A 22,279-nucleotide genomic window follows, 5' to 3' on the forward strand; every position below is an offset into this window, starting at 1 on the left:
AACCTTAGAGTCAAAGAGACTGCAAACAGCACTACCTTTTGAGTTTGGGTCATTTGGGTTCATTAAGACATTTAGACCGTTTAGCCGGCAAAGCTTATCACTCAATACAAGGATCTTTGGGGGAGGGACATAGAAAACAATCAAGTGGAATAGGGAAGTCAAAGAGGAGTCGTGCTTTTGTTTCTCCCTGAACTATGCACATGGCAGTTGTGGGTGGTACGTCGGTTTTGGCTCCAGGGTCCCTGAGGCCCAGGGACCATCCCGTTTGGCGTGGCTGATTGGGGATGGGGCATGAGGGCAACAGGTTCCAGGCTGTGCTCCCATTAGGTCGCAGGGCTCCTTTCGAGCGCTTTTTCTTGACCCTGGGTGAGAGTGGCAGGCGCCCTGCTGCATAGGCTCCCCTGGGCACAGCCGCTGGCGGCGCTGCACTTGCTCGAAGGGGCTTCCCAGGCTTCGCTGCCTGCTTTTCCCGCCGTCTTGGGGGGCGGGCGGCGTCGGTTCCCTCCCCGGGGGCCGCAGCGGCCGGAGGCGGGGGTCGCAGCGGCCGCTCAGGGCGGCGCTGGGCGGGCGGCCGCTGGGCCCGCCCCGCCGGCATCCTTGGCTCAACTTCCTTCTGCCGCGGGCTGCTGGCCCAGCTGGAGGAAGCGGCGGCGGCGGCCACGATGAGTGCGGGCGACGCAGTGTGCACCGGCTGGCTCGTTAAGTCGCCCCCCGAGAGGAAGCTACAGCGCTACGTGAGTAGGGGCGCCGCCACCCGCCCGGCCTTCGCTTCCCGGGGCACCCGCCCGCGGGGCGGCCGCGGGGAGCCGCGGGGCTCTGGGCGCGCCAGGCGCAGCCGCTCCCAGCGCCCGGGACTGCGGGCGAGGCCGATGGACGGAAAGCGAAATCGCACGTCGAGCCAGCGTCGCCGCTGTGCTAGGCAGCGGGCCGGAGACCAGGTGGCGCCTGCCCGCGGGTCTCAGGGACTCCAGACCGCCGCTGACTCTAGCGGAGGGAGGCGGGTTGGGGCTGAAACCTCAGGCACCAGTCTCCGTGCAGGAGCGGCCAGGGTGACATCTCGAAAGCGTGCCCCTTTCGTTGGCGGGGAGTGGCTCTGAGACCCATTGCCCTGCGAGGGGGACGCGGCAGGGGATAGGGAGACTGACAGCCGGCAGGGAGTTGCCTGCATTCCCCCAGGACCGTAAGGAGTGCGGAGTGCTGCTCTTGTAGCTGTCATCGGACACTGCTGTCTGGAACCCCACACAGTGTAACTCGTTTCTCATCGTGTAACCCATTTCAACTTCTTCTTAATGCTGACACCGCGCTTTTATAGTGCCAGCAGGACAATTGACTTTCACTAGTATGAAATTAGGAATACTTGGAAGAGCATATCTTCCGACATACTCCATTACTGTTTTAAGATGTGCTATCGACACCTCAAACGTTCATTATCTCCATCAGCGTCCTCACGATGAGGTTTTAAAAACATTCTGCTTAAAGACCTGATTGCTACTCAGTGTTTTTCAGCCATTAGGAAGAACCACTTCAGTCCCCAGGGAGTTGCATATAAATAGATATTAGGGCTTCTTGCTTTTTTTAGGCTGGGGGTAGCTGCATGGAATCATCTTGTTCTTAATTCATAATTTCTCTGCAACTTCACTGCACGGTGGTAGGAACAAACTCGCCCATGCCTGCGCTCATCCAAAGCAGCCCACCCCAAATGTGGTTCAGCCTCGTGCTCTTGTCTATACAGTGCTCTCAAACTGCTGTCCTCTTTTGGCCAAATTTCACAACTGTTTTTGTTCCCACATAAATGAGGCACATATTGTGTGGAAGTTCAAGAGGTGGGATTATAAAAAGACTTTAATAATGTATGAATACTTCCAGAATGTGTGGCAGGAGATTTTCCTGAACATAGAGTTGCTCAAATCTTCTTTCCCCATTCACCCCGGGCTAGACAGTGTTTGTTTCTCTCTTAAGGGTCTTTGAAAATATTTTTGTTATTTGTTTGTTCTGCAGAACAGAATTTTAGAGGAAGTTTGTTCTATTTAGCATGTGAATATCAGGGGTGTATAAATACTGAGATTTCTCTAAGTGCCAGTGTGTCCCTACATCATTTGCTTTTGAGTCCAGGTGTCCCCAAGCACAGGGTCCAATATCTCTTGGCCTCTGCATTATCCAGCTGCTTCCTTAACTGTGAAGCTACTCAAAGGAGGCAAGAGAAGAAAACCTGCTCCCATCACCTGCATGAGCAGGTGAGGCTTTTGTCACACAGCAGTGCTTGAAATGTTGTCTCAGGATGGGTTTCCTTGTTGTCCTTTGGAATGACAGTTTTAGTAGATGATACAGAAAGATGGTGGACCTGGAGGGCAAAGATTATAGAGTATTTTATTCCCCAGTCTTTTTTTGTATCTTAAGCAGACTGGCTTAGGGAAGTTTATTAGTATTTCATCAACTTTGGAAAGGCTTGGGTGTGTGTGCCTATTATCACATGTGGTTCATTCCTATAGGGGATGTGGCAGGACTGGACACCGTGCAGCTTAGAGATATGTGGGGCGTGTGATGATGGGGCAGGGACCAGACTTAAGACACAAGAGTACCTAGGTGTCATCTTACCAACACTCCAAGACATAAACCTTGATGGTTGGGGACTCTCTCTAAGAAGGATCATAGATAGTCAATGCTTTTTTTGCTGACTGGCATCTGTCCCTGGAACACACCACAGAAAGAATTCTTTTTCCTTTCATAGCTAAATTTTGCAGGAATTCTTTTTACCACTAGATGGTGATCATGTGTCACTTCGACGGGGCCTGGACAGGGCTGTTGCAGCTGCTTAAATTCAATTCCTGTCACTCCCTCCCGTTAACGGAGCGCTAACTCTGAACTAGGCCCTGTGTTACAGGCTGGGAAGACAGAAAAAAAAGACTTGATTCCAGTTTATAGTTTAACATTTATAATAATAACATAGCAAAACTAGTTATTGGCACAACCAGGACAATAACTCAGTTCTTCGTGCTGTCAGGCCAGCAAGCAGCACTCCATCAATGTTTGCTATTACAAATGGAAGCTCAGGCAGTTTTTAGGCAAACCTTTCAGTCCAAAGTAGGCTTGTACTTCATCCACTTGAATCCATCGGTGAAGACAATCAGAAAGTTATTTTTTATCATTGGTCTTTTAAAAGATAATTATTTTCATTTGTATTTTTTGTTTCACAAGAAATATATTCTTATTTTAATAAATAGAACGAAACATGAAGGCCCCCTTTATATTTCCCCTACCCCCTACTTTCCCTTTGCTCTCCTCCTTATTCCACTCCCCAGCCCGGGGATAACAGCTGTTAGCCGTTTAGTGAGCACCATTCTACAAAAGTTTTCAGAAAATATATAATTTTCTTTTTGCACAACTGGGATCATATGATACTATCTGTCCTGCAATTTGCTTTGTTCACAAAAATTCTGGACATCTTTCCAGGTTAGTACATATAGATTTACTTCTTTAAAGCATTGTCAAATATTCCTTGTAATACATATAATATAACAGTTTCTCTACTGGTGAACATTTGGCTTGCATCTATTTTATCAATTTTAAAGAATCCTATAATAACTGTGATAATAAAGCTATAATAGTTCACTTTTATTGAATGTTTATATGTGCCGGGCACTACACTAAGAACTTGTATTAACTCATTTAGTTTTCAAAACAATGACAAGAGCCAGGCACTGTTTTTGTCCCTGGATATAGGTTCTCTGGATATAGGTTCTTTGTTGCATATTTAATTTGCAAATATTTTCTAGCAGCTCATAGTTTTTGTCTTTTCATTCTCTTTTGAAGAACTAAAATTTAAAAATTTTAATGAAATCCCCAATACAACTTTTCTTTTATGAATCATGGATTTAATGTCAAATCTAACAACTCTTCATTTAGCCTAAGATCCTGAAGATTTTCTTCTGTTTTTTCTATAAGTTTTGTTTTGTTTTGCTTCCTTTTCGAGACAGGGTCTCACTTTGTCACCCAGGCTGGAGTGCAGTGGCATGGTCATGGCTCACTGCAGCCTTGACTTCTCGGACTCAAGTGATCCTCCCACTTCAGTCTCCTGAGCAGCTGGCACTATAGCTGCTCCCCACGGTGCACTGCTAATTGTTGTATTTTTTGTAGAGAGGACAGGATTTCTCCATGTTGCCCACAGGCTGGTCTCCAACTCTTGGCCTCAAGCGATCCTTCCACCTTGGCCTTCTAAAGTGCTGGGATTACAGGTGTGAGCCAATGCACCTGGTCTCTGAAAGTTTTATATATTTACATTTTATATTTAGATCTATGATCCATTTTGAGTAGATTTTATAAAAGCTGTGAGGTTTATATCATGGTTTCTTTTCTTGCGTACCAATTTCATTTGTTCCAGTGCTATTTATTGAGTAGACTTCCTTTATTCCATTTATTTACTTTGAAACATCATCAAAAATCAATTTACCTGGAGGGCACAGTGGCTCACTCCTGTAATCCCAGCACTTTGGGAATCTAAGGCTGGAGGATCACCTAAGGTCAGGAATTCGAGACCAGCCTGGCCAACATGGTGAAACGCTGCATCTACTAAAAATACAAAAAAAATTGTATTTTTACAAATTTGTATTTTTACAAATTTGTGGTGGGTGCCTGTAATCCCAGCTACTTGGGAGGCTGAGGCAGGAGAATCGCTTGAACCCCGGAGGTGGAGGTTGCAGTGAGCTGAGATGACACCATTGCACTCCAGCCCGGGCGGCAAGAGCAAAACTGTCTTAAAAAAAAAAATAAATTTACCATATCCATGTAGATCTATTTCTGGATTCTCTAGTCTGTTCCATTGATCTATGTGTTCTATGCCAACAACATGCTGTTTAATGACTAATGACTGTAGCTTTACAGTAATTCTTGAAATCAGGTTATTTTAGCCCTCAGACTTTTTCTTTCTCAGAGTTGTTTTGGCTATTTTAGGTCCCTTGTTTTCCTATAACAATTTTAGAATTGGTTTGTCAATTGATTTCACTGACCTCATATCCCATAGCCTTGCTAAACTCACTTATTAGTTCTAATAGCGTTGTCTGTAGTTGCAACCTGCAATACTATAAATGTTGCATAGAAATGACGAGAGCAGACATCCTTGACTTTTTCTTGATTTTAGAGGGAAAGCATTCCATTTTTCACCTTTTAAGTATGTTAGCTGTAGGCTTTTTGTAGGCACCTTTTACCAAATTGAGGAAGTTCCCTCATATTGCTAGTTTCCTGAGGCTTCTTCTCATGAGTTGGATTTTGTTGCGTTTCCTGCATCTATAAAAATGATGATATGTTTTTTATTTTTTAGTCTGTTACTATGGTGAATTATGCTGCTTGATTTTGAATGTTGAACCAACCTTAAACTTCTGGAATAAACTTCAGTTGGTTGTAACATATTATTCTTTTCATATATTTCTGGATTTGCTTTGTTGAAGATATTTGTGTCTCTGTCCATGGGGGATATTGGTCTGCAGTTTTCCTTTTTTATACTATCTTTGGTTTTGATATTAGCATAATGCTGGCATCATAAAATGAAATCAGAAGTTCTCCCTCTTCTTGTATTTTCTGAAAGATGTTGTGTAGAATTTGGTATTCCTTCTTCCTTAAATGTTTGATAGAACTCACCATTGAAAACATCTGGGCCTATACTTTTCTTTTTGGGAAGGCTATCAACTAGAAATTTTCTTTCTTGTATTTTTTTTTTTTTTTTGAGATGGGGTTTCACTCTTGTCACCCAGGCTGGAGTGCAGTGGAACCATCTTGGCTTGCTGCAACCTCCACCTCCTGGGTTCAAGAGATTCTCCAGCTTCAGCCTGCCGGGTAGCTGGGATTACAGGTGCCCGCCACCATGCCTAGCTAATTTTTTTATTTTTGGTAGAGACAGGGTTTCGCCATGTTGGCCAGGCTGGTCTCGAACTCCTGACCTCAGGTGATCCACCCACCTTGGCCTCCCAAAGTGCTAGGATTACAGGCATGAGCCACTGCGCCCGGCCAAATTGTATTTCTTTAATTGATACAGGGCTATTTGGGTTATCCATATCTTCTTGAATGAGTGTCATTAGTGTCTTTCAGGGCTTTTCTCTATTTCGTTAATTTATCCTATCTTTATTATTTTCCTCCTTTTGATTGCATTGGGTTTAATTTAATCACTTCTTTATCTAGTTCCTTAGGGAGGAAACTTAAATTACTGATTTGAGACCTTTCTTATTTTCTAATATAAGCATTTAATGCTACAATCTTCCTTGTTTTTCTGAGATTGAGTCTTGCATTGTTACCCAGGCTGGAGTGCAGTGACACAATCTTAGCTCACTGCAACCTCTGCCTCCTGGGTTCAATTCTCCTGCCTCAGCCTCCCGAGTAGGTGGGATTACAGGCACATGCCACCATGCCTGGTTAATTTTTGTATTTTTAGTAGAGACAGGTTTCACCATATTGGCCAGGCTGGTCTTGAACTCCTGACCTCAAGTGATCCAACCCACCTTGGCCTCCCAAAGTGCTGGGATTACAGGCGTGAGCCACCACGCCCGGCCCAACCTTTTTCCTTTATAAATTACCCAGTCTTGGGTATGTGTTCATGGCAGTGTGAGAATGGACTAATACACCACATATATTAGTCTGTTTTTACACTGCTAATACAGACATACCAGAGACTGGGCAATTTATAAAAGAAAGAGGTTTAATGGACTCAAAGTTCCACGTGGCAGGGGAGGCTTCACAATCATGGCGGAAGGTGAAAGGCACGTCTCACATGGCAGCAGACAAGAGAAAGAATTTGTGCAGGGAAACTCCCCTTTATAAAACCATCAGATCTTGTGAGACTTATTTGCTATCATGAGAATAGCATGGGAAAGGCCCACCCCCATGATTCAGTTATCTCCCACTGGGTCCCTCCCACAACACGTGGGAATTATGGGAGCTACAATTCAAGATGAAGTTTGTGTGGAGACACAGCCAAACCATATCTCTGTGGATGCATTCTCTAGTAGGCAGAGGCCAGGGATGCTGCTAAATATTCTACAATGCACAGGACAGTCCTCCACCACCATGAATTTGGCCCAAATGGGTCCAAGTGGTGCCAAGAGGGGGAAATTCTGTTCCAGATTGAACAGTGAATTCCTTCAGCTTAAATGAGAATCCTGTTTATAGATATCCACTTTAATTATAGGAGACTGTTTCCTGTTATGGTGAAGAGGAATGCCAGGGACCTGGGTTAGCTATACAGGTAGCTTGTTTTCTGGGTCGTGGGCTACCTCAGCAACTGGAAGTCTCTGTACTTAGGATCACCACTAAGGGAGGGATCTCCTCCATGAGCCCTATATACTGTGGGAAGGGATTGTCATCCCTCTTTGGAAGTCAGATCACTTGGGTGCCTTGTGACCTCCACTCTTTGACAGGCTTAATAAAATGAAGATTTTGTGTTTTGTCCAGCTTTTCTCGTCATAGTGGGAAGGATGTTCTTTGCATCTTTTTCATTCCTAGAAGTGGAGACCCCTTATATTTCTTCTCTGAGACAAGTTTCTTGATTTTCCTTCCAGATATATTCCATGCATATACAAGCACATATACTTCCCCATTTTTTGCACAAATGGTAGTACACTATACTCACTATTTTGTAACCTCCTTTCTTATTAATGTATTTTGGAGATTGGTCCATATCAGTTTCATAATATTTCACTATGTGGAGATACTGTGATAGAACTTCTCTTGTTTCCAGTCTCATGCTGCTGTAAACAATACTGCGGTGAATATCTTCGTACATTGGTCTTTGTGGTTATGTGCAATTATGCTTGTAAAAAAAACTGTTAGAAGTTGAATTGCTGAGTCGAAGTGCATGTAAATGTATAATGCCAATTTTTACTCTCAGCAACAGAGTATGAAAGTGCTTGTCCTCCTGCACCCACTCAAATATAGTGTACTATTAAATGTTTTTATCTTTGAAAAATCAATAGATGATAAATGACATCTTGTTTTAATTAAATTTCTTTCTGAGTGAGGTTAAACATCTCTTCAAGTATAAAAGCTATTTATATTTCTGTTTCTAGAAAATTATCTTAAATGTAACCTAAATCTTAAATCTTTCTTTGGGTCTGTTTTGGGGCAGTTCTGTTGATCTTCCTGTCTATTCTCCTACTTTTGCCTTAGTTTTAAAAATTGCTATCGAATAGGTAATGCAGTCATGTTTCAAAAATTAAAGAATATATTTTAAATGTTTAATGAAAACTCCTTCCACCTCTGCCTTCCTCCACCCTATTTTTACCCTTACCCCTCAAATAACCATTTTTAAAATTTTTTTCTTTAATCTTTTCAGTATTTCTTCATATGAACACAAGGAAATACATATACAACTTCTTATTCCTCCTTTTCTAACATAAAAGATACACAATGTTCTGTACATTACTCCGTCCATTAAAAAATTTATCCTAGAATTGTCTCCATGTCAGTGGCCAGAGTTCACTTCATCTTTTTTTCTTTTATTGATACTATATATATATGTGTGTGTGTGTGTGTATATATATATTTAAAGATGGAGTTTCACTCTTGTTGCCCAGGTTGGAGTGCAATGGCACAATCTCGGCTCACCGCAACCTCTGCCTCCTGGGTTCAAGCGATTCTCCTGCCTCAGTCTCCCAAGTAGCTGGGATTAAAGGCATGTGCCACCATGCTCGGCTAATTTTGTATTTTTAGTAGAGACAGGGTTTCTCCATGTTGGTCAGGCTGGTTTCAAACTCCTGACCTCAGGCGATCCGTCTGCCTCAGCCTCCCAAAGTGCTGGGATTACAGGCGTGAGTCACTGAGCCCGGCCATATTTTGTATATTTATGGTGTACATACGTTTGCTACATGCATAGAATGTATAATGATCAAGTCATGCTGTTTGGGGTATTCATCACCTTAAGTATTTACCATTTATATGTGCTAAGTATAGTCACCCTACTCTGCTAGTAAACATTAAAACTTCTTCCTTCTATGTAACTGTACATTTGTACCCATTAACTAACCTCTCTTCATTCACCCCCCACCCTTCCCAGTCTGTGGTATCTATTGTTCTATTCTCTGTGTCCATGGCATCAAGTTTTCTAGTCCCCACATATGATTGAGACCCTGTGAAATTTGTCTTTTTGTGCCTGGCTCATTTCACTTAATATAATAACCTCCAGTTCCATCTGTGTTGCTGTGAATGACAGGATTTCATTCTTTTTTTATGGCTGAATTGTATTCCATTGTGTGTAGGTACCACATTTTCTTTTTCCATTCATCCATTAATGGACACTTAGGTTGATTCTGTAGCTTGGCTATTGTGAATAGTGCTGCAATACACATGGATGACATGAGTACACTTTAAGTATGGTATAAATATGTAAAAACAGCTTCTGTTAATAATTTTCAGGGCATGGTACTGAGAAGGTTTGTTTTTTAAAATCATATATCTTTAATAAAAACTTTAATTTTTGACACTGGGCTCCCACTCCCCACTCCCCTAAAACCTTATCTTCAGTGAGCATGTCATTTCAGGTAACTAGATGATGATTTAATTAGGCAGATAAAAAGTACTGTTGTGGGATCTGCAGAAACAATCTTGAGGTTAAACTGTCAGGAAAGACAATCAGAATTTGTACCTTCATAGTAAGGGAGATCGGAAAAGAAAGGATCCGTCATTTCTTGCTTCTGTAACTGGAGTTGGTCTCTTCTGTCCCAGTAACTTAAAAGGTTGGGAATTTCCCAAATATAGAAAAAGGTGCAGATGCTGGGTGGCCAAAACAACTGACAATGTTACTCCAGATTGCCACTTAGATTCTGAAAGTCAGGTTGATTGGGATGGTATTCGAAGATGTCCTTTTTAAAAAAATCTTTCCTATGCAAGGCGACTTAGTCCAGGGTATTAATGTGAATGCAGCAGAAGGGAAAATATGGTAATATTTTAGAGAAATAATCAATGGGAAATGTTGATTGCTTAATTATAAGCTATGTGAGAGAGGGCATAATTAAAGATTTTGAACTTGGCAGGAGTAGGGATGTGGAGAAGGGTGATTAGCCCAAGATGAATTACAGCAACTCCAATGCTGGCCACATTTTTGCCAGTCATTTGTTATCTGGACACTTCCAATGACAGGAAACCGGTTACATAATATGCTACCCAAATAATCGTGTGATAGTTCTGACTGCAAGAAATTGGTCCTGGTGTTACCTCTTTTTAGAATATACAGAACACTTCTAATTCTTTTTCAATTTGAGAGCCCTGCAAATATCCAACCTAAATGTTGCTGGTTTACTCAGTCATTCCTTAGGATAGAACAGAGTTCTGAGTTCCCTCACTGTCCTGTATATTTCCTCTGAACTGGTACCAGAACTAAATAAACTCCTCCAGGACCATCATTGCTCATCTGGACATCGTGCTTCTGAGAAGGCAGCTGGAGATTCCATTAGCTTTGTTCTGGCAGCCACGCCACACCGTTGACTCACACTGAGCTTCCTGTCAAACGGACTTAGTTTTCCTCTGTGTTTCAGCTAAGCTATCTTTTCTCCAGTCTGTTCTTGTGCTATTGGTGTTTTGCTTAAGCCCAGGAACAGGACCTACATTATTACTGTTGAATTTCATCTTTAATTTATTCATTTTTGTAATTGATTCTTTTTTATTTTTTTTGAAACAGGATCTCACTCTGTTGCCCAGGCTGGAGTGCAGTGGTGCAATCTCAGCTCACTGCAACCTCCTCCTCCCAGGTTCAAGCAATTCTCCTGCCTCAGCCTCCTGAGAAGCTGGGATTACAGGCAGCTGCCACCAGGCCCAGCTAATTTTTGTATTTTTGGTAGAGACGGGGCTTCACCGTGTTGCCCAGGCTCAAACTCCTGACCTCAGGTGATCCTCCTGCCTTGGCCTCCCAAAGTGCTGGGATTACACTGCGCCTGGCCTGTAATTGATTTTTTACACCACATCTTTTTGGACACTGACTGTGTCATACAGACACTGTGAGCAAGAGCATGGGAGAAAAAACCCAGTTTGGGGGCAAGTCAGTGAGACTGGTACATTCAGGCTGGCACATACCAAGTTTGAAGTATCCGTGGGTAAATTTGTCTAGAGCCAAGGGGAGGGACCTGGGCTCCAGATGGAGTTTTGGTGGTTACTGGGGTATAGGAAGTAGTTAAAGTTATGGGGGTGGATGAGACTATCCAAGGAGGGTGTGATGAGTAAGAAGGAAAAGGACCTAGGGCAGAATTTTGGGAGATACCGCAGTTAGAGAGTAAGAGGAAAAGTGTCAGCAGAACTGAGAAGAGATAAGAGGAGAGACCATTAGAAGCGATGGATAACCCTAAATACCTTGCAGTGGTAATGCCAGTCACCCGTCTTTCCTCCCAGGGCTCTGACTGATAGGGCACAGAGAAGGAATGGACAAGGGGCACAAGATAAGGAAAATGGATGCAAAACAGCTGTTTTATCACTAAAAAAGCTGAATTGGAGAAAGCTACTTGGGCCTGAAGTCTAAGTGGAGCTTCCGAGTCTTTCTAGTGAAGCGGATTCCCAGTGTTAATGGTTTAGGAAGAAATGGGTAGCAAGGACAGCAAGAAGTATGGCAGTGGAAGAGAAAGGAGATGAGATGGTAGTTAAAAGTGAAAGAAGCAAATGGGAGGAAAGTATTTATTCATTTGCAGTGTCAGCTAGAAAACCAGTGACCCAGGCTACCAGACCCAGGCCTAATAAAGAAAGAAATACAACCAAGTGGTGAGATGGACTCAAAGTCAACAATTTTGCAAAGGGCTGACTACATCTTTAGGGCCTGAAGTGTGTGTTTTAGATGAGTTCTGCCAATAGGTATTTGTGAGATTGAGGATAGAGTGTACTGGTTAGAAGTCTTAATAGGAAAAACCCCTGGACTGGTTCCTCCACAGGCTAAATGCTTTGGGACAAGCTCTCTAAATGGCAGAGAGGTCACTCAGGTCCAACCCTGGCTTATCCTCCCCGCCCCTGCATTTGATGAATACCTTAAACCTTTATCATGAATCTGATATAAGACTTTAAGATCTTTCAGGAGAATAACCACTCTTAGCACCAAAATACGTACACACCACAGAAAAGCAGAAAGAAAACTTCAACTCTAGCATTTTACTCTTTTTAAATTGGAAGATGGCAGTATGTGGATCCACTTGGCTCTAGATGATAACAGTCAGCACTCAAATATGTTGTTATTTTCTGAGAGAATAATATAATGAACCCTTCCTAGATGGTATTATTGTACTTCCATTAGGAGGAAAATCATATCTGGTTGTTTCCCTTTTTGTGATTGTAGCAGCCACTGATGCTTAATGCTTAAATTGATTAATTCATTAAGGATTACAAATGGTGAGATTCTATTTCTCATTCACTCCTGATCACGTGTTTACTCCACCACTCCATCAAAACTGCTCTTGTCAAGTTTGACCAATATCCTGCGTCATGGGGTTGTTGTGAGGATGTAGTGAGTTATATGTAATGCACTTCATAAGTAGCCAATAAAGGTGACCAATTCATATGGTATTACTAGTACTGCTAGTACTAGTACCACAGAAAGATATTGGAGGATGTGCTCCTCTCCCCCGACTTTGGGGGGCTTTCACTTCCAACAGTGGCAGCTTCTGTTTGAGAGATTGCTCTTGGCCTACCAGAGACCATTTTGCTTGCATGTTAGAGAGCTCAAAGTGTCTGGGAATGGCATACCCCACTCCTTAATCAGGGGAGGGAATGGACAGTGTACAGCCTCTGAAGCAGGAACACACCTGGAATGTTCCAAGAGCAGTGAGCTTGGCTGCAGCCCAGGGAGTAAGGGATGGAGCAGATGAGGTCAGAGTGGTGATGCAAGTAGAGGCCTTACTTTAGCCTTTGGCTTTTCGTCTGAGTAAGGGAGGAAGACACCAGAGGGTTCTGAGAACAGAACTGACATGATTTGATGTGAATTGTGACAGGATCACTCTGGCAGCTGCCTGCAAGCTGTAGGGGCCAGGGCAGAAGCAGGGAGACCAGGTTGGGAGCTAGTGGAGTGATACAGGTGAGGTGCGTGGAGAGGGGTATATTCTGAAGATAGAACCGGCAAGATTTTCTGACGGATTGGTTATTCTGTGCAAGAGAAAGAAAGGAGTCAAGAATTCCAGTGTCTTGGCCTGAGCACCTGGAAGGATAGAGTTGCCATGTACTGAGATTTGGAAGCGTGCGGAAGGAACAGGTTCAGGGAGCCCCCAACTACCCCCATGGGCTCCATTCTGGAAAGATGTCTTGTGAACAGTCTGTATTTAATTGTTTTGAAAATTTGCTTTTGGAATTATAGACTTTACTGTTCGTTTCACTCCGACTTGTAAATGGGATGAACGGAATGGAACTCAAATAATCACAGCACACAAGAGTGCCAAGATTGCCAAAATATAAGCATAGACTGGGGTGGAGGGGCTTATGTGTGTGCTTTGCTTATTCGTATCATAATTTATTTTATCTTTTGATAGATGTTTAGTTTCTTTCTGATTTTTAGTCATTATGAAAAATGACATTAAGATACATTGCACATGTTTGAACATTTTTGCCAGTCTTATATGCAAAGATGTCTCATTTAAAATTAGATATGGATATATAGTTTGGGGCCATTTCTGTTTCTTTTTCTGTGAAATACTGATTCATATATTTTGCCCATGTTTTTCTATTAGGTTATTCATATTTATCTTAATGCCTCATAGAAGCTCTTTTCATGCTTTGTTTATTAGATACACATTTATGTGTAATTCAACATAAAAGATTAAAAGAAAACATAGGAAAATATTTTGATAATCTTGGAGTGGAGAAGGCTTCCAGATCGCGTAATAGGAGGATCCCCCACTTCAGTCAATAGGAGGATGGCCCCCACTTCAGGGCAAGCCTTAGAGTGGAAACAGCGATCAAAGTCAGTTTCCTTCCCTTGCAAAGCAGCCCCTCTGTTTACTTGTCTGTCTCCCTCCCTGAGCGCCTTGCTCAGCGCTGTCTCCCCAGGGCCTGCAGTGTGCTACATCAAAGTCGGGGTTCCTTCCCTTGTGGGTTGTGCCCAGTGCCTGAAAACACAGTGTCTTCCTGCCAAGTAGAGCCTTGTAAGAACGTCCCACTGACCTGCGAAGTGTGTGGGCGAAAACCTTCCCATCCTCCCTCTTAGGCCCTGGACTTCCCTCTGTTACAATATTAGCATTCCGCACAGTGATTATTTGTTTGACTTACTCATATTTGTAGCCTTTCACTGGAGACTTTCTATCCAAGTAATTCAGCCTATTTTGCCTTCTTTGCACATAAGAATGTCACCATGCTCTAGACCAAGCTAAAGCTTTGGCTATTACTTACTAAAAGGCAACAGCAGCAAAATGACAGCTAGGCCCCCAAAGGGGTATGGCTGCTTTTCTGTCCCCTCCTTTTCTTTAGTTATTTCACCACTAAGTCATGACTTCCTGTTAGAGGCTTCCAGTTCTGGCAGTATTTGGTTCCTATTTCACAAGAAGCCAGTCTTACATTGTGGCTTTTAGTGCTAACAAAAAATCAGTGGTTTAGGGTCTTTAGCCACGAGAACAGTGTAATTAGAAGTTAAACTGAGGTTTAAACATTAATTTAACCCCACCCAAATTTTCACACCAAATAAGAATTCTAACATCGCCTTGCCAAAAAAAAAAGGTACACTCTTCAAAGTGTTAGCCCCTGAAATGTTAGACTAATCAACATTGTAAGTAAATATAAGACATGAAAAATATTGTCAGATAATTACCTCCAGGACAGATAACTAACTCAGAAAGTCTTAGATTTGAGATCTCTTGAGCTTTAAAGGACATATAACTCTCATACTCTTGAAACTGACACAGAAAAAGATGCAAACGCCTTTGGTTCATTGTATGACATTAGTATGACCCTGATACCAAATTACATAAGGAGATTACGGTACAAAAAAGAAAATTATAATCAATCTCACTTAGCGTAGATATGAGAGACGAATTCCAGATGTGTTGTATTTAAATGTAAAGAAAACGAAATAATATAATTTCTAGCAGGGACAATGTTATTGAATCTCAATCTGATCTTGGGGTTGGGAAAACCTTCCTAAACATGATAGCAGAGGAAAAACTATAAAGGAAGAGACAAGGATTTTTGCTATATGAAAATAAAACTTATCTCTTTGCTCATTTATTTATTCAGTCAATTCTCCAACAAATAATCTAGTGAGTGTCTCCTATATGCTGAACACTGTTTTAGGTACTTCAAAAATAATACCAACTTATAAGACAAATGACAAAATGTGAAAGTTTTTCACATCGTACAAGGCAAGCAAAGAGTTCATATTCTTCACCTTTATGAGTAATCCTGATCAATTATTAGGAAAAGATCAGCATCACAATTGGAAAATGGGCAACATACCTGAACAGCAGTTCACAGACAGTTCACAGCAGTTCACAAAGGGACATGACACATAAAAAATAACATACATTGAATTGAAAATGAGACTGGTTGGTGTTGTATCCGAGTGTGCATATTGACATGTTATGGACCAGTGCTCACTGATTCATTCAGCAAACATTTTGGGAACCCTAACTTGCACATGTGTTCTTGGGAGGAAAGAAAGGGCATTTGGTTCAACAGTGAAGAGGCCAAGAGTTTGTCTGGAACTGTAAACAATAAAGGGTTCTTCCGTCTAGTTGATGTGCTTTGAGCCAAGCAAGTAATTAAACCAAGTTGAAATTGAGAATGTTCTTTTCCTCTCCAGGTACCTGGGGATAAGTCAGCATGCAGATGCTCTCTGGGGTCTTAACTTCTCCCATGCTGAGACAGGAGTTTAAGTAAACACTGGTGCCCTGTGGTCTCTGATGGAGCAGCTTCTATTGACTCAAGGTTATATGCTGGCCAGGGGCTCGGAGGTGGTTTTGGCAACTTCCTCCAGCCAGAGGAGTACTTAGAAGTGATGAACCACTCCGAAAAAATTCATTTGGGGGCTGTAGCTGACTGCTGGATTTCCCACCGACCCTGGGGTGCTGGGACCCATTCTAGAATGGCTCACTCCTTCCCCTGTCATCTCTTTTCTTCCCTCCCACCCTTAGACTCACACATAGCACTTAGGTGTTTCAAGCATTTCTACTTTTTAGGAATTCATATATGGTTAGAAAGCCTTCCCAGCTGCCAGTATTATGTAAGTGTCTACCTCTATTTTTTCAGTACTGTCAGTTTCTTTATTTCAATGTAAACGTTTAATCCAGGAAGAATTTATTTTTATTATATGTGGGATGAGACAGAGATTCATTAATTAATTCAACAAGATTTACCGAGTCCCTGTTAGGCACCAGGCACTGTTGGGACATTTGAGAAAGACTTTCTTCAGTATTAAACATCAGATTATATTATGCCCAATAACACAAGATACAAGGTTTTCTGAATGCTTTCAAAATTCATGTATTTTAGGAAAAAAGAATAGGAGGACCTCTTGCTAGACTATGAGCTCGTTTTTACAATATGATGTTGTATTTTTCTCCTCTCCTAGACTTTTTAACCTGAATACACACTCTTCCACAATCCCAGTCATTCAGCTCATGCTTTTCTTCACGTGGAATGAGATTCCTCTTTGACTCCTCACCCACTGCTCACTCTTCTGATGTGCTAAGCTCTTTGACCTACATAGCTGTAGTCAGTGGATGACAACTTCTCGACATCACACATAGTCTGTGATTAGGAACCAGACTGAAGCAGATGATCTGATTTCATGGCCACCTCTGCTACATATTCGCTCTTGCCCTTAGGCAAATTGCTCGACCTCTCTGTGCCTTAGTTTCTGCATACGTATAGAATGCCCTAAAAAGAGTATTTACTTACATGGGGTCTGAGTGTCAAATTATTTAATTTAATTTAAAGCATTTAGAATAATTCCTGGGATATACATGTTAGCTATTAATATTGCTATTGCATATTTTGAGGGATCTGTGTTACTTCATGTTTGTCTGTGACTCTGGTACTGATATGTTCTCATCGTTAATGGACTCCTTTAGAGACAATCCCAGGAGCCACCACATCTTGCACTCAGCTTGGGCAATGGGGAATGTCCCTAGGGGACACCCATGGATGTGAGGGTAACATTTTTCATTACTTTTCTTGTGGGAAAAGATACATAACATAATATTGACCATTTTAACCATGTGTAAGGGGACAGTTCAGTGGCATTAACTACTGTACCTTCATGATGTTGTGTAACCATCACCACTAATTGTACCTAACACTTTGGAGTTATTCTTAATGTTTTGCAAGTACCTCTGCTTAGAAGAGCCTCCCCTCAACCACATTGGTCTCATACAACTGGTAAGCTCAGCTGCACCGTCACTTCCTCCATATTGCAGCTTCCTTGATCCTCCATCCAGATTTGATTACCTCCACTGCATCTCAGATACTTAATGTATCACAGAACTTACCAGAGTTTAAAATAACTTTATTCCTCAGTTGGTTTTGGCCCATTGTTTCAACCCATAATTTTGCATCGTGATCCTGACCTAACATATTGGTGACCCTCCCAGGTTTGTAAACACCTGCAAATTTGATTAGCTGGTCTTAATGACCTCGAAGATCCTGCCACACAAGAAATAATGAGCAACTAGCCAGGATATTCAGTGGCACTTTGGTTGACAATACATGAGGAAGGTCAAGTCCATGTCATGTAGTGTGGCTGTACTTGAACACAGCCCTGTTGGCATGCTTATCTTTGCTGAACATTTCTCCTCGGGATTCTTCCTTCCAAGGCCCACCATACTGTAGAGATACAGGACTTTTCTGCTTCTGTTGACAAGCTATGGAAGCAGATCCTGTGGGCCAGGCCATCTTCAGGACAATCACAGGAAGTTATTCCATGCCTTGGACAAGTCCCAACTCTATCTGGCAGGGAGCAGAAGGTTACAGGCCATCAGGCTGAAAGGTCACCAGCAATGCCAGGGCTGGTGGCATTGAGCCAGGACAGAGAGGAGAAGTGTGTAACCTGCTCCTGGAAATTCCCAACCTTTGTGGTCCCCCTTGGCAAGGAAGTAGAAGGCAGAGGGAAAGGGCCCTCTTGAGTAAAGCTCAGCAGAATATAGAAAATTAACCAGATTTCTGTTTCTTGAATGATGCTTACCTTTTGCAACATATAAACACTCCCAAGCCTCGTGAGTGCGTTCAAGGTGTAGCTACTGGGCAGAGAACGAGAGATCAGCTTAGAGGAGCAGGTCTTGGGAAGTTACCAAAAATCTCTAAGTTGTTACCAAATGCTTTATTTCATTTCATGTTCTGGGACCACATCCAAGATTCCTAGGGGCCTTGCAAGTGGCAGTCAGTAATTGAGTTGTTAGGTTTTCTAAACAGTAACTAGAATCTACTAAGTATATGTCAATAGCAACACAAGAACGAGAAAAACACCGTAGGGGAAAGTTGTCCACAGTCAGAGGAGCAGGGGTGAGGAAGGGTGTCAAAGGAAATGAAAAGTCAGTAAATCAGACAAGAGCAAGTCTTATTCCTCTTTCCTTCTTTTCCTCTGTGTCTTCTGGACTCCAAAGAATGTTTGCACATGAAGGGACAGAAATATCCAACTTTGCAATACAGGGCTAAATCAGAGGAAATAACTTTGACAGTTCCATGTGATAGAACAGTGCTCAAAGTGCTCTAGCACATGACTGTTTTCCTCCAGATACCCCCAGAGCAAACTGCAGAGTGTGGCAGGAGCAACCAGCTTGAAAACTTGCCTGGTAAAGTTCTAAGCTATCTTGAAGGATCATCAACCAACTTGAATGGCCACATACCCTCTCCTTACTGTGGCTCTCTGTTTTCTCTCTTCTTTAATTTCAAAGAATTTGAAACAATGTTGTTGAACACCGAATGGGGGAGCCATGGGTTCAGATTCACTGTTACTCAGTGAGCAAGCCACTGCCTCTGAGGACCAGTATCTTTTTCTGGAAAATTAGGGTAGCAGCTGCCTTGACCACTGCACAAGATTAGGAATGTAAGTTGATAAAAACTTGTAGGAGAAAGAAATGTCATCAGTGAAAGCTCATTTGCCCTTGTTCCATGAGGCCTTGATAGCATGTTATGCAATAGTATTATCTGCTAACTGCAAACCAGAACCCTGTGATTCAGTCTGAATCCTTTCCTCTCCCTGGTGGCCCACATGCATTTGGTGACCCAGTCCTATTAATTCTCCTTGCAACTTGTCTGCTATGGCCACATCTCTAGCTTCATCTTCCATCGCTACAAACCTCTGGCAGTTACAGACTCATTCAGGTGGCACTCATTAACAGCATTTGGCCCAGTTCTTGGTTCATTGCACCAAGCGTCATAAAAGCAGGGCCTGGGTCGTATTCATCGCTGTTTCCCTTGCACATATCACAGGGCTTGGTTCACAGTAGGCATTGGATAAATGTCTTTTCACAAGAGCATTGAGTCCATTTACATTTTAAGTAATTATAGGTGCCTTTGGATTGACGTCAAGCGTCTTATTGTGCTTTCTATTTGTCTTTTCTAGGTTTCTTTTTCTGCACTTTTAAGTTTTCCTTTGGATTGAGTGTCTTTTTGTAAACTTACTATTTTGAAATCACTGGATTCACAGGAAGTTGTAACGAAATGTCCGGAAGACCAGTGCATCTTTTCCCGCGGTTCCCTCAGTGTCGCCATCTAGCATAATTCTAGTGCGGTCTCACAACCAGCAAATGACATTGATACCCTCTAAGAGCAGCTGTAGGTGTCACCCCTTGCACGTGCATGTGTGCACATGTGTAGCTGTGTGTGATTTCATCACCTGTGTAGAGTCATGTACCCACCACTGAAACCAATACTGAACTGTTCCATCACAAAGATCCCTTGTGTTGCCCCTTTATAGCCATACTTTAGTCAGTCATTCTGTCCACAACAACACATTGAGTATGTATTGTATGCCAAGACTGTTAAAGATGTTGGAGGTACTTTAGGGACCAAGATGGGCAACGTCCTTGCCTTCACAGAGCATACAGTTTAGGTCAGCACAGGCTAAAATTCCAGGGAAAGTTGGAGCCAGTTGCTGTTCACTGGGTGGGGCTTGGTTTCCAGGATTTCTGTGTTCTATCTGTAACTCCAACTGCTCCCCAAGCTAGTTCCATTTCCAACATCTCACCAATTTACATTCAACTTGAAAGCCTTTCACAGTTGGTTCAGGTAGGTTCTTAGCAACATTTTTATTTCCTCCTTGTTGTCTTTTAATCTGAGGCATCTCCTCTACCTGGTCAGTAAGGCCACTGAAAAAGCAGTGCAGAAGGAGACCAACACCTGTAAGCAATCAGAACAATCAGAATCTGAGCACCAAAATCCTGGCGCTGTAGACACTCTTGGCCAGGACAGTATGAAGCACGTTCATGGGTCAGGAGGGGAAGAGGCCCACACAATTCCTTTTGGCAGGTTCAGTCAAAAAGTGCCATTGCTGAAATGACAGCAGTATTGAAGGATCAAAACACAGAGCTGCAAATGCAGATAGATATAGCTTCTCCTCCCTCAGCCTGAGTTGGAAAGCCTGGCTCTGAAGGCAGGTTGCTGACCCCTCCTGTGCACATGTGAAGGAAATGACTTCATAGCTTTGGGATTTCACCACTGCAGAGGGGGCAGAGGGCCAATTCTGCTGAAACAAAGGGACAATAATCACTCTCACCAGAAAAGTAGTTTAAATCAGAGGTGTCTCTTTACAGCCTCAGAGACTTTCAGGATGTTTCTCAGTTCATTTCTGTGTCTTTTGACAATGGATACAATCCAGGCGGGCCACTTCAATTTTATTGGAGTGAATTCTGGAGCCAAAGAAGTGAAACTTGCTGTAACCCAGCCAGGTTTATTTTACTGTGCAAGTAGAATTGAGTGCAGAAGGAACGTGTCCAAACTTCCAAGCCTTGTTCGTTGTTCAGTTTAATCCTGAACAACATGCTGCAATATCTGGATAGTGCATTTGTTGATTTTTAGTTAAAACTCTGATATGACACCTTGCCTGACAGCCTAAGTTCCAGCTTGGAGACCATGTCTATCTGGTTCACTGTTACATCTCCAGCTCCCAGCACATAAATATGTGATGAGTAAATTCTGGTAATTAGGTTTGCTATAAACCACAATACTACTCTTGTTCCTCAAGAGTAGTGTTTTAAACCTAGGTCTGTGATATCATGAAATCACGTGTACAATTCATTCATTCAACAAGTATTTACTGAGCGACTATCCTGTGCCAGGCACTACTAGGCCCAGAGGATAAAACAGTGATCAAGACAGACAAGGCCTCTACTGTCCAGGAGCTCACATTCTACTGGTGGAGGCAGAGAATGACTGTGACTGGCCAGTGAGGCTGGCCACTTCAATATGGATGATCAAAGAGGGTCTCTCTGAGATGACAATGAAGTTCAGGTCTCAATGACAGGAAGCAGAGATCCGCATGACAGCCACGCAGGAACAAGTAAGGCAAAGCCCCCAAGATGGAAAGAAGAGCATTTCCTCCCATCCTATCTCTGGTAACCAGTTTTTTTTATTTATAAATATACCACAGTACATTTGACCTTTTCCCCCCACATACAAGGTAGATCATTCAGTATTTGTCTTGCTGTGTCTGTCCTGCTCCACTTACCATAATGTCCTGTAGATCCATCTATATTTTTGCAAATGGCAGGATCTCCTTCCTTTTTAAGGATGAATGATATTTCATAGTGTGATGCGATGCACATACCACAATATCTTTATCCACTTATCTGTCAACAGACACCTAGGATGTTTCCATATCTTGGCCATTGTAAATTAATGCTGTGCTGATCATGGGAGTGCAGATATCTTTATGAGATGGTGATTTCACTTCCTTTGGTTCTATACTCAGAAGATGGTCTGCTGGGTCAGGGTCTGCTGGGTCATGTGGTAGGTTCTAATTTCAACTTCCTTAGGAACCTCCATAGTGTTTTCCATAAGGGTTGTATGAATCTACATTCCCACCAACAGTATACTAGGGTTTCCTTTTCTTCACACCCTCACCAACACTTGTTATTGCTTGTCTTTTTGATAATAGCCATTCTGATGAATATGAGATGATATGTCATTGTGGTTTTCCTTTGTATTTCCTTGGTAATTAGTGATGTTGAGCACCTTTTCATATACCTGTTGCTATACTTGAATGTGTCCTCCAAAGTTTGTGTGTTGGAAACTTAATCCCTAATGCAACAGTGTTGGGAGGTGAGACCTTTAAGAGGTAATTAGGCCATGAAGTCAGCCCTCATGAATGGGTTTATGTCAGTGTCAAGGGAGTGGGTTTGTTATAGAGAAAGTG

General features: G+C 42.5%; 1 protein-coding gene across 3 annotated transcripts in view; it reads left to right on the forward strand.

Moving 5' to 3' along the window:
• Positions 1–426: 426 nt before the first annotated feature.
• Positions 427–22,279, forward strand: part of GAB3 (GRB2 associated binding protein 3) — a 66,300-nt gene continuing 44,447 nt past the window's right edge. Inside the window, exon 1 of one of the 3 annotated variants that reach the window (XM_023193612.2) lies at positions 427–734. In XM_023193612.2, coding sequence (XP_023049380.1) covers positions 663–734 — 72 coding nt within the window. In that variant the 5' untranslated portion in view covers positions 427–662. Of the gene's footprint in view, positions 735–21,428; positions 21,480–22,279 lie in introns of those variants that run through there. The other 2 variants (XM_023193611.2, XM_023193613.1) reach the window with 2 other exon arrangements.

This window comes from Piliocolobus tephrosceles, chromosome 12 (genome assembly GCF_002776525.5).
Source record: "Piliocolobus tephrosceles isolate RC106 chromosome 12, ASM277652v3, whole genome shotgun sequence".
Classification (NCBI taxonomy): Eukaryota; Metazoa; Chordata; class Mammalia; order Primates; family Cercopithecidae; genus Piliocolobus; species Piliocolobus tephrosceles.